At 42.6% G+C, this 11,815-nt stretch overlaps 1 protein-coding gene across 1 annotated transcript in view; it reads left to right on the top strand.

Annotated features, from left to right (window-relative positions):
- Positions 1-3,652: 3,652 nt before the first annotated feature.
- The window catches only part of sycp2 (synaptonemal complex protein 2), a gene marked incomplete at its 5' end in the record, with an annotated part of 42,820 nt that continues 34,657 nt past the window's right edge, over positions 3,653-11,815 (top strand). Inside the window, 11 exons of the mRNA XM_084184363.1 lie at positions 3,653-3,757; positions 3,916-3,940; positions 4,090-4,175; positions 4,471-4,565; positions 4,841-4,875; positions 5,268-5,410; positions 6,508-6,560; positions 6,662-6,707; positions 6,855-6,959; positions 7,424-7,484; positions 7,838-7,983. Coding sequence (XP_084040489.1) covers positions 3,653-3,757; positions 3,916-3,940; positions 4,090-4,175; positions 4,471-4,565; positions 4,841-4,875; positions 5,268-5,410; positions 6,508-6,560; positions 6,662-6,707; positions 6,855-6,959; positions 7,424-7,484; positions 7,838-7,983 — 900 coding nt within the window. The remainder of the gene's footprint in view (positions 3,758-3,915; positions 3,941-4,089; positions 4,176-4,470; positions 4,566-4,840; positions 4,876-5,267; positions 5,411-6,507; positions 6,561-6,661; positions 6,708-6,854; positions 6,960-7,423; positions 7,485-7,837; positions 7,984-11,815) is intronic.

Below are 11,815 nucleotides of genomic sequence, written 5' to 3'. Positions count from 1 at the left end.
GTGAACATTTTAATGGACTAGCAGTTGTTATGTGGTTGACTACATGAGTTAGCTGACAGCGTCACGAAAATGATGCACAAGCTTCAATGTGGCAGAAGTCTTTGAGTTGTTGTGATTCTGGATGTCCAAATAGCTACCAACAATGACAAACTGCCATGTGGGGAATCATAAGTGACTCGTTTCATCTTGTTCTTGATACCATGTCTTGTTTTGAGGTGTTTTGACTGATTTCATGTCAATGATATGGTTAAACTGTGGTTAAGTGCTTGTTGTGAAAATGTATTTGTGTTTTCAATAAACCTTGGAGACGAAGTATAGATTACATGTTAGCCCCATAGTTGTTAGCCCCATAGTTGAGCACACGTCAGTTTGGGTGGCTAAACAACCGAACCGTCTTTATAAATTACATAATCAATGGATTAATCTTATTTTAGGTCTTGCATACAGAATAAAAGGTGGACATATTTTAAATAAGTCTGACTACATCAAGTAGCCGGTTGGTAGCCTATATGTCTCTATATTGGGATGAAAATGTGTGTGTCATAGTAGGTCAAACAGTTCATATAATAGCTTGCAGTAAGAGAAAAGTCAGATCAGTCAACCTGCTTACAAACATACACTACATGACCAAAAGTATGTGGACACCTGCTCGTTGAACATCTCATTCCAAAATCATGGGCATTAATATGGAGTTGGTCCCCCCTTTGCTTCTAATTTATAACAGCCTCCACTCTTCTGGAAGGCTTTCCACTAGATGTTGGAACATTGTTGCAGGGACTTGCTTCCATTCAGCCACAAGAGGCTGCTGCTGCCTATTGAAATCACTGGCCACTTTAAGAAATTGAACACTAGTCACTTTAATCATGTTTACATATATCTACTGCCAATGTTTGTCTGTGGAGATTGCATGGCTGTGTGCTCGATTTTATACACCTGTCAGCAACAGCGTGTGTGGCTGAAATAGCCGAATCCACTAATTTTAAGGGGTGTCCACATCCTTTTGGCCATGGAGTGTAACTTTGCATCTTATAAGTAGTTTTCCACATACAAACTTTATATGTCGGAATTCAGAATGAAATATGCTTCCCAAAAATAACATGGTCGCTGTGGTAGAACGTTTATTTTGATTGGCGATTTTCTGCATTTATCAGGGTGCCATCAGGTAGACTGATTTTCAGATGTGTCCATGTAAACAGGATTATTAGGGGAATCGTTGTTCTTGCAAAGCATGTAAACTTTTTTTTATCGAACTATTATATTAATCTGACTATCCACAATAAACGCATTATTGTATGCATGTAACCGTAATGACTAATCAGTTGCTAATCATTGATCAGTCTGACTCAGTATTTGGCCATTCTCATCTCTGGTCACATCCCAATTATCTCTCCTTCCTCCGAAAGTGTGCACTAGTACACTTCCCTTAACTGATCTAGCTGGTATAGGAATGTTGGAAACTCCGTCTAGCTAGCCAATGCCTCCACTAATCCAGTGCTTTTAGATTTGTGGGAAGTAGTAAACGAGTGTACACTTCTGGAAAAAGGAGACGCACTTTGTGTGCATTATCTGCGCACCTTACACACGGCGCGCATGCTGGTTTACCATTATTTTCGCGCGCTCCAGCCTCCATCTCTACTCACAACTTCACTGAGGAAAACTGACAGGTAGCTAGCTATGTTGATAATTTGCAAGCTAGAATAACATATATTTAGTCAAAAACTGAATGTATTCAGTCGCACTCATTACGATCACCATTGTGTATTTACCAAATTAAGAGTGTAATGTTGTTATGTTCAATGTACCGGAATCGTTAGCTAGCTAACGTTAACTATTAACGTTAGGTGGCTAACGTTGCTAGCTAAGGTTAGCGATCTTATCTCTGAGTGACAACCTGCTTTTTAAATCTATGGTGACAACACAGTATGCCACTTATTATAAGCTAGCTAGCTTTAGCTAAGGATTACACGTATCTAAAGAAGATCCACTTTAATTTAATGATCTTTCACAGTGTGTGAATGTATGATGGCACCACGTCAGGACCCACAGGTAAAAAAAAAAACCTGTTGAAAGTATGTCTAGTATGTGAACATTTTAGTTATATTAACTTAAACTTGGTATCTACTTTGTAGCTAGCTATGACAAGTATCTACTAACCCTGTTCTTGCAGTTGGAGAAGCTGGTTGATGAGGTGCTGAAGAACAGCAATTTTCAGCCATTGGATGACTTCTTGCAAGATGATGTTGAGGGGACAACTTTGAAATGTTCCAAACAATTCCTCGCCAAATTGGACAAACTTGTTAGTAGGGTAAGGATGGACTGTAACGTTACATTCTTCTGCTCAACTCACTAGCTAAATGATATGTGTCTTTGGATGCTGTTGCCCAGGAGTAATCCCATTTGTGAGTAAATGCACTTTATTTGCAAGTAGCTAGCTAAGGACAGTCTATTCACATTCCTCCCTGTTTTGGTTTAGTATTTTATGTGGATACATGTTTTCTTACCTTGTTTAGGAATTAGATCACAGAAATGTCAAGCATGCTTGTTTGGGACTCGCCATCCTGCACAAATTTGGGAAAAATCTGGCTTTACCTGGAGGTCAAGGCTTATCTTGGATGGTACTCCAAGGTCTTGTCAAAAAGATAAGTATTTCAACCCTATTATACACCCAGTGGCCAGTGACCCGTTCACGAAAACAGTTTGCTCCTACAGACAGTGAGTCACGTGGCCGTGGCTTGCTATATAAAGCAGGCAGACTGGCATCGAGGCATTCAGTTACTGTTAGATTGAATGTTCGAATGGGCTAAACGAGTGACCTAAGCGACTTTGAGCGTGGTATGATCGTCGGTGCCAGGCTTGCCGGTTCCAGTATCTCAGAAACAGCCGGCCTCCTGGGCTTTTCACGCACAACAGTGTCTAGGGTTTACCGAGAATGGTGCGACAAACAAAAAACATCCAGTCAGCGGCAGTCCTGTGGGCGAAAAACAGCTTGTTGATTAGAGGTTGAAGGAGAATGGCAAGAATCGTGCAAGCTAACCGGCGGGCCACAAACAGGCAAATAACAGCGCAGTACAACAGTGGTGTGGAGAACGGCATCTCAGAACGCACAACTCGTCAGTCCTTGTCACAGATGGGCTATTGCAGCAGACAACCACATCGGGAGTGGGGTTCATCTCCTATCAGCTAAAAACAAGAAGAGGCGGCTCCAGTGGGCACGCGATCACCAACACTGGACAATTGAGGAGTGGAAAAACATAGTCTGGTAATCCCGGTTCCTGTTGCGTCATGCCGATGGCAGAGTCAGGATCTGGCGTAAATTGCATGAGTCCATGGCACCATCCTGCCTGGTGTCAACGGTACAGGCTAGTGGCGGTGGTGTAGAGGTGTGGGGAATGTTTTCCTGGCACACGTTAGGTCCCTTGATACCAATTGAACAATGTTTCCATGCCCCGAAGAATTCAGGCTGTTCTGGAGGCAAAGGGGGGTCTGACCCAGTACTAGGTGTGTGTACCTAATATACTGGCCACTGAGTGTATATGTCCACCCTACATTTACAACCATATTATATCTGGATTATGTTTATTGTATGAGCTATACTTTATGTAAATATATTTATATTGAGTGGTGGATTGTGTATCTGTCTGTCTGTGTGCACATGGTGCAGTGGTTTGAGAAAGCAAGGCTGTTGTGGATCGAGGCATGCACACAGAGGAATGAGACCTTGCTAAACCTCGCTGAAGACTTATTTGACTCTGTAATGGTGAGCATTGAATGTAGAAATACAGTCAAATGTGCTTGACCAGATAATTGCTGTTTATAAAATAGTTAAATAATTGAAGTAGTTTATTTTCCAGCTAACGTAAAAAAATAATAGCATTTTAGCTGTCATTATCTGCAGCTTTGTTTTTCCTCCAATAGGTTGTTCATGAATCAAGTCAAGAGGGTATGTGTGCATTTTTAAAAAACTTCTCCCAAGTTTTTGCTCCTCTTGTCTTATCATAATACATGCTAGGACACAAGCATGTCTGTGTTTAATTGAGAACTTTGTTCAATACATTAAATTAACCAAATGTATTACTGTATGTGTTTTAGGAACATATCAGGTCACTGAATGCTTTCTACATCTCATTGGCCAGCTGGCTGCAGACCCAAGAGTCCACATAATGATCCAGAAAGAGGTGAGGGAGAGTTCTTTCAACAGAGACCAAAGTAATGCCACATTTCAAAAGTGTAGAAAGAATATGTCCTATAAAGTGATCTACATGGGTTCAGCTGCAGAAGTTACTACTATAATGCATTATATTATGTTTTGCATTATTGAGGCAAATGAACCAACTTGGGTCTCTTTGTCCAAGTCTTTGAAAGGGATTGTGTAGCTCAATGACATGGTTTTAAACTTCAAGATCCTTTTTGAATGAAATTTGAAACGTGATTATAAGGTACATTGACTTGAGTCCATGCCATTTTTCATAGGCTATTCGGAAACTGAACATCATTCTGGATAAGATCCCCGCGGAGCTCAAGAAGGAGAAGAAGATCTTATCGTCTCAAGAGGCCTCAGATGTCATGTATGTGATGCCGAGGACTGTATCCTGATACATTCAATTCTTTACTTCAACTGATGGATGTATTCTATTTATCGTACTGTGGCCATCTGTAATGCCCTGTGTCAACAGAACCCCACAGTAGGATAACTGGTGGTCACCTATATCAATCATTTGATATGATATTGATATGAGCGAGGCATGTCGTGACATAGTTTAACCATTGAACTCTATTGATTGGTTTGTCTGGTTGGTTTGTTGGTTGATTGGTTGACTGGTTTGTCTGCTTCATTCCACAGGAACAACCTGGCCAGTCGAATTGTAGAGGGTGGAGGTAATTGCCCCGCCAGTGCCCTGTTCTGGCATGCGTTAGATTTGAACCATCACATTGGGCACTGACGTCATTTCAACTTCTAGTTTTGATTTACATTCGGTTGAGTTGTTGTGAAATCCATTTCACCGTGTCATTGGATTTAGGTTAAAAGTTGGGTGAAAAAAATAGGAAATTCCCTTACGTTGATTACTTTTTGCAAATCTAATCAGTTTTCCATGCTGATTTAACGTCATCACATTTTTTGTTGAAATGACATGGAAACAACGTTGATTCAACCAGTTTTTGCCCAGTGGGATGCTTACATTAGAGGCCACACACATATACAGACACTTTTTCTCTCTCTCCCCCCCCCCCCCCCCCCTTTTCTCTCTCTTTCTCTTTCTTCTCTGTAGATTATGACCTGCAGATAGCCTTGATGGAGGCCCTGTGTAGGATGACCACCCGTGCACAGCGGAAGGAGCTGGCTGACCACTGGTTCTCCATGGAGTTTGTTGCCAGCACCTTCAGCAAAATTCAGGACTCTGAGTTTGAGACGGTAAAGCCTGGCCGTTATAGCCAAACCCAGGCCGGGATTCAAACCAACCCAGATTTGAAACAACATCCCACTGGGTCACACTGGTTGAATCAACGTTGTTTCCACGTCATTTCAATGAAATTACATTGAACCAACGTGGAATAGATGTTGAATTGACATCTGTGCCAAGTTGGATTGCACTTGAATTTACATTGCGTTGTGCAGATGTGATTCGGAAGTTTAACTGCAAATCTGCAGGCTTGTTACTAGGTAGAATTAGTCTAAATTAGTGAAAGACAATGCCATATGGTTGAAATGATCATATACACTGAGTATACAAAACATCGCATCGGGATGAGACAGACAGGCAGGCATCTTTTCTCAGCCAGTCGAAATTATGAATCAGCATCATTTTTATGGATATATACAAATAACTATCAATAGAAAACAGGTCAAACGAAACGAAGTGCAGCTAGTTTGCTGTCTTTCCAGCTTCAGTTTGAAGTGATTATGTTAGCTGTGTTGTTGGCTAGCTCCTCTGAACAAGTGTCCTGACGAGACGGCACATTTTCTACGCCAGGTGAAATCGCGCATCATTCGCTCATTGTTATGGATGTATCCAAATAAATGTAATTAGAAAAAAAAAACTGCTAAAACAAACGCAAATTCAGCTACTTTGCTGTTATTCTGGCTGCACTGTTTGACGTGACTGTAAGTTAACCGTAGTTGGCTAGCTAGCAAGCAAGGGATAAGAACGCTGCCAGCCAGTATGGCAATTGAACATTTAGAACGAACGACTGGATCGTGTCCATAGATACAGAACAAAAAGACTGGGTCGCGTATCTGGCAACTGAACCGATAGAACGAACGACCAGCCGGCTTGGGTAGCAACCCGAGACTGGAAGGATGGAATAGTATGAATAAATTAATCAAAATAACATTTTTAATGAAAATATGTAAATCATTATTTGAATATGTTGGTAACCCATTGTTACCAAGGATATATTGGCACCTGTGCCAATATATCCTCCAAACACCAGCTTTGAAGGCATTATCACTTAATTACATGTATTCTATAATGCTTAATGGGACAATGTGCAACGTGTCTATTTTTGCAGGACTGCCGCAGGTTTCTAAACCTGGTGAATGGGATGCAGGGAGATGGGAGAAGGTACACAGACACACCTTTGATTAGTGATCACACTGTAAAACTCAAACGGCTCTACTACTACAGTATATCACAACATATCCCTGTTGTTTTCCTGCCCCCAGAGTGTTCTCCTACCCTTGTCTGGAGGTGTTTCTGGACAAACATGAGGTCAGTCCCTACACACACACACACACACACACACACACACACAGTTAATGCATGGAAGCCAAATGTTTTGCATAAGTGTGACGTTTTTCAGTTGCTTAAGAGATATTCAACTTGGCCGATTGAGTCAACAGTGATGTGTGCCCCCAGTTGCTGATGCCCGCAGATGAGAAACTGGAGGAGTTCTGGATCGACTTCAACCTGGGAAGTCAGAGCGTCTCCTTCTACTTCTCTCTCCCCGATGAGGATGCACAGGTACTGCTGACACTTTACATGACTGTGAACACTAAGGGGTGGTTTCCCGGACCTAGATTAAGGCTAGTCCTGGATTCAAAATCATTCTCAATGGAGAATCTCCATTAAAGTCCAGAGCCATGCTTAATCTGGGTCCAGGAAACCACCCCTTACCGACCGAGGTTTATTTGACGGACAGTAATGCACAAAGTGAAATGAGTCCTAATCTGAATGTTGATCAAATCTACTTGACATAGCCACATGGCCTACTTTTTCTATCTTGTATAATCTGTATAATATAGTCATCAATTCCTCACTCTACCATTGGCAGCATTGCATGTTATATTTGGAATTGACTTTCCCTCAGAGTCCGAGTCAAGAGTCCGTGTTAGGTGGATAGGATAGATTCAGAATTAGGGGGATCAGTTGTAGAACTGGTTACCGTTGCAGGTCAGCAAAACATTTGTATTGGAATTTTTCCACAGGAAGGTCAGTGGGACACAGCCTGCATCCCTGAGAATGAAGTCCACAGTTACACGGTCACAGGTAACCAAACATATATGGACATACACTCACCTTTTCTCTCAGCCCACAAGCCATAGCTAGCCATCTAGTAGGGTGGAAAGAAGGTGTTGCGTAGAACAGATACGATCATCCACCATGTAGAAATAGGGAATGGCGTCAGCTCTATTCAATACATTTCTATCTGCAACGTTTCGGCACATTTCATATAGCTGAAAACGCCCTGGTGTGTGTGTGTGTGTCTGTATGTGTGTGTACGGAAAACACACTGGTGTGTACGTGATTGTGTGTGTGTGTGTCGTGTGTACTGAAAACTGCCTCCCTGTCTGTGTGTGTGTGTGTGTGTGTATGTGTATGTGTGTGTGCTCTCTGTCTAGAGGAGGGTAGGAGGAGGGTGCTGAAGCTGAAGCTGTTGGAGCCACTGTGTGTGAGCGGGGTGGAGGGCTCCCACCTCACCATCCACTTCAGCTCCTCCCTGGACATCCTGCAGGCAGCCAGGAGCGTCTACGGACACAAGAACAAAGTAGGTAGCGTTTCTATCTAACGCAGTGTATTCATTAGTGTGTACCGTGGAAAAGCAAATGAGAGTTTCTTATTGGACAAGTTCAGGTAGGTCCTTCCCCGGTTCGCCAGGTTTTGTTCCGTTTGGTTTCTAGTGAATACGACCCTGCTAACAGGAGACAAGTTGGCCCCAAGCCTGAGAACTGGGGCCCTATGTAGTGTCTTACTTTACTTTAATACACTACTTAAGTAGTTTTATTGGGTATCTGTACTTTACTTTACTATTTATATTTTTGACAACTTTTACTTTTACTTCACTACATTCCTATAGAAAATATTGTACTTTTTACTCCATACATTTCCCCTGACAACCCAAAGTACTTGTTACATTTTGAATGCTTAGCAGCACAGGAAAATTGTGAAATTTACGCACTTATCAAGAGAACACGTGGTCATCCCTACTGCCTATGGTCTGGCGGACTCACTAAACACAAATTCATATTTTGTAAATCATGTTTGAGTGTTGGAGTGTGCCCCTGGCTATTCGTACATTTAAAAAACAAGAAAATGGTGCCATCTGCTTTGCTTAATATAAGGAATTTGAAATTATTTATACTTTTACTTCAACTTTTGATACTTAAGTATATTTTAGCAATTACATTTACTTTTGATACTTAAGTATATTTAAAACCAAAAACTTTTAGACTTTTACTCAAGTAGTATTTTACTGGGTGACATTCACTTTTACTTGAGTAACTTTCTATTAAGGTATCTATACTTTTACTCAAGTATGACAATTGGGTACTTTTTATACCACTGAGTGTCTCGCAGTAGGAGTGCTGGTCTAGGATCAGCCTGTACATGTAATCTTATTCTTTGTGAACTACAAGGTAAAACTGATCCTAAATTAGCACTCCTACTCTGACACCTATGACCCCTGGTCTTGGATCAGTATTTAGCAGCAGTACTGAGTGACAGCCAAGTTTGAGTGACAGCCTTATAGTGATATTAGTGAACTTTTTCCAAATCTGTTGCCATCTTAAAAGGATCATTAACTAATATCACATTTTAAATAAATTGGGAAACAAAAGTCAATTTCACAGTGTTAAAAAAATCGTTATCATTGCAAATGAGTGCATACTTCACAAATCAATCCATGATAATAAATGTGTTTTTTGGCCTAACTGTTGGAGGCTTACAGTGCATTCGGAAAGTATTCAGACCCCTTGACTTTTTCCACATTTTGTTACATTACAGCCTTATTCTAAAATTGATTAAATCGTTTTTTTAGATCTACACACAATACCCAATAATGACAAAGGAAAAACATGTTTTTAGACATTTTAGCAAAAAAATAATAAAAAAATAACTGAAATATCACATTTACATAAGTATTCAGACCCTTTACTCAGTACTTTGTTGAAGCACCTTTGGCAGCGATTACAGCCTTGAGTCTTCTTGGGTATGACGCTATAAGCTTGGCACACCTGTATTTGGGGAGTTTCTCCCATTCTTCTCTGCAGATCCTCTCAATCTCTGTCAGGTTGGATGGGGAGCGTCGCTGCACAGATATTTTCAGGTCTCTCCAGAGATGTTCGATCGCGTTCAATTCCGGGCTCTGGCTGGGCCACTCAAGGACATTCAGAGACTTGTCACTCCTGCATTGTCTTGGCTGTGTGATTAGGGTCATTGTCCTGTTGGAAGGTGAACATTCGCCCCAGTCTGAGGTCCTGAGTGCTTTGGAGCAGGTTTTCATCAAGGATCTCTCTGTACTTTGCTCCATTCATCTTTCCCTCGATCCTGACTAGTCTCCCAGTCCCTGCCGCTGAAAAACATCCCCACAGCATGATGCTGCCACCACCATGCTTCACCGTAGGGATGGTGCCAGGTTTCCTCCAGACGTGATACTTGGCATTCAGGCCAAAGAGTTCAATCTTGGTTTCATCAGACGAGAGAATCTTGTTTCTCATGGCCTGAGAGTCCTTTAGGTACCTTTTGGCAAACTCCAAGCGGGCTGTCATGTGCCTTTTACTCAAATCAAATTTTATTTGTCACATACACGTGTTTAGCAGATGTTATTGCGGGTGTAGCAAAATGCTTGTGCTTCTAGCTCCGACGGTGCAGTAATATCGAACAAGTAATATCTAACAGTTTCACAACGTATACCCAATACACACAAATCTAAGTAAGGAATGGAATTAAGAATATATACATGTATGGACGAGCAATGACAGAGCGGCATGGACTAAGATACAGTAGAATATTATAGAATACAGTATATACATATGAGATGAGTAATGCAAAATATGTAAACATTATTAAAGTGACTAGTGTTCCCTTTCTTAAAGTGGCCAGTGATTTCTATAGGCAGCAGCAGCCTCTAATGTGTTAGGGATGGCTATTTAACAGTCTGATGGCCTTGAGATAGAAGCTGTTTTTCAGTCTCTCGGTCCCAGCTTTGATGCACCTGTACTGACCTCCCCTTCTGGATGATAGCGGGGTGAACAGGCAGTGGCTCGGGTGGTTGATGTCCTTGATCATTTTTTTGGCCTTCCTGTGACATCGGGTGCTGTAGGTGTCCTGGAGGGCAGGTAGTTTGCCCCCGGTAATGTGTTCGGCAGACCGCAACACCCTCTGGAGAGCCCTGCGGTTGCGGGCAGTGCAGTTGCCATACCAGGCGGTGATACAGCCCAACAGGATGCTCTCAATTGTGCATCTGTAAAAGTTTGTGAGGGTTTTAGGTGCCAAGCCAAATGTTTTCAGCCTCCTGAGGTTGAAGAGGCTCTGTTGCGCCTTCTTCACCACACTGTCTGTGTGGGTGGACCATTTCAGATCGTCAGTGATGTGTACGCTAAGGAACTTGAAACTTTCCACCTTCTCCACTGCCGTCCCGTCGATGTGGATAGGGGGGTGCACCCTCTGCTGTTTCCTGAAGTCCACAATCATGTAATTTGTTTTGTTGACGTTGAGTGAGAGGTTATTTTCCTGGCACCACACTCCCAGAGCCCTCACCTCCTCCCTGTAGGCGGTCTCATCATTGTTGGTAATCAAGCCTACTACTGTTGTGTCGTCTGCAAACTTGATGATTGAGTTGGAGGCGTGCTTGGCCACGCAGTCATGGGTGAACAGGGAGTACAGGAGGGGGCTGAGCACGCACCCTTGTGGGGCCCCAGTGTTGAGGATCAGCAAAGTGGAGGTGTTGTTTCCTAATTTCACCACCTGGGGGCAGCCCGTCAGGAAGTCCAGGACCCAGTTGCACAGGGCGGGGTTCAGACCCAGGGCCTCAAGCTTAATAATGAGCTTTGAGGGTACTATGGTGTTGAATGCTGAGCTATAGTCGATGAACATCATTCTTACATAGGTAATCCTCTTGTCCAGATGGGATAGGGCAGTGTGCAGTGTGATGGCGATTGCATCGTCTGTGGATCTATTGGGGCGGTAAGCAAATTTAAGTGGGTTTAGGGTAAGGTAGAGGTGATATGATCCTTGACTAGTCTCTCAAAGCACTTCATGATGACAGAGGTGAGTGCTACGGGGCGATACTCATTTAGTTCAGTTACCTTTGCTTTCTTCGGTACAGGAACAATGGTGGCCATCTTGAAGCATGTGGGGACAGCAGACTGGGATAGGGAGAGATGGAATATGTCCGTAAATTCACCAGCCAGCTTGTCACTCTACCATAAAGGCCTGATTAGTGGAGTGCTGCAGAGATGGTTGTCATTCAGGAAGGTTCTCCCATCTCCACAGAGGAACTCTGGAGCCCTGTCAGAGTTACCATTGGGTTCTTGGTCACCTCCCTGACCAAGGCCGTTGTCCCCCTATTGCTCAGTTTGGCCGGGCGGCCAGCTCTAGGA

This window comes from Coregonus lavaretus, assembly GCF_964263955.1.
Source record: "Coregonus lavaretus genome assembly, chromosome: 20".
Classification (NCBI taxonomy): Eukaryota; Metazoa; Chordata; class Actinopteri; order Salmoniformes; family Salmonidae; genus Coregonus; species Coregonus lavaretus.
Note: the sequence above shows the minus strand (reverse complement) of the source record. Positions and strands in the feature narration are given on the sequence as shown.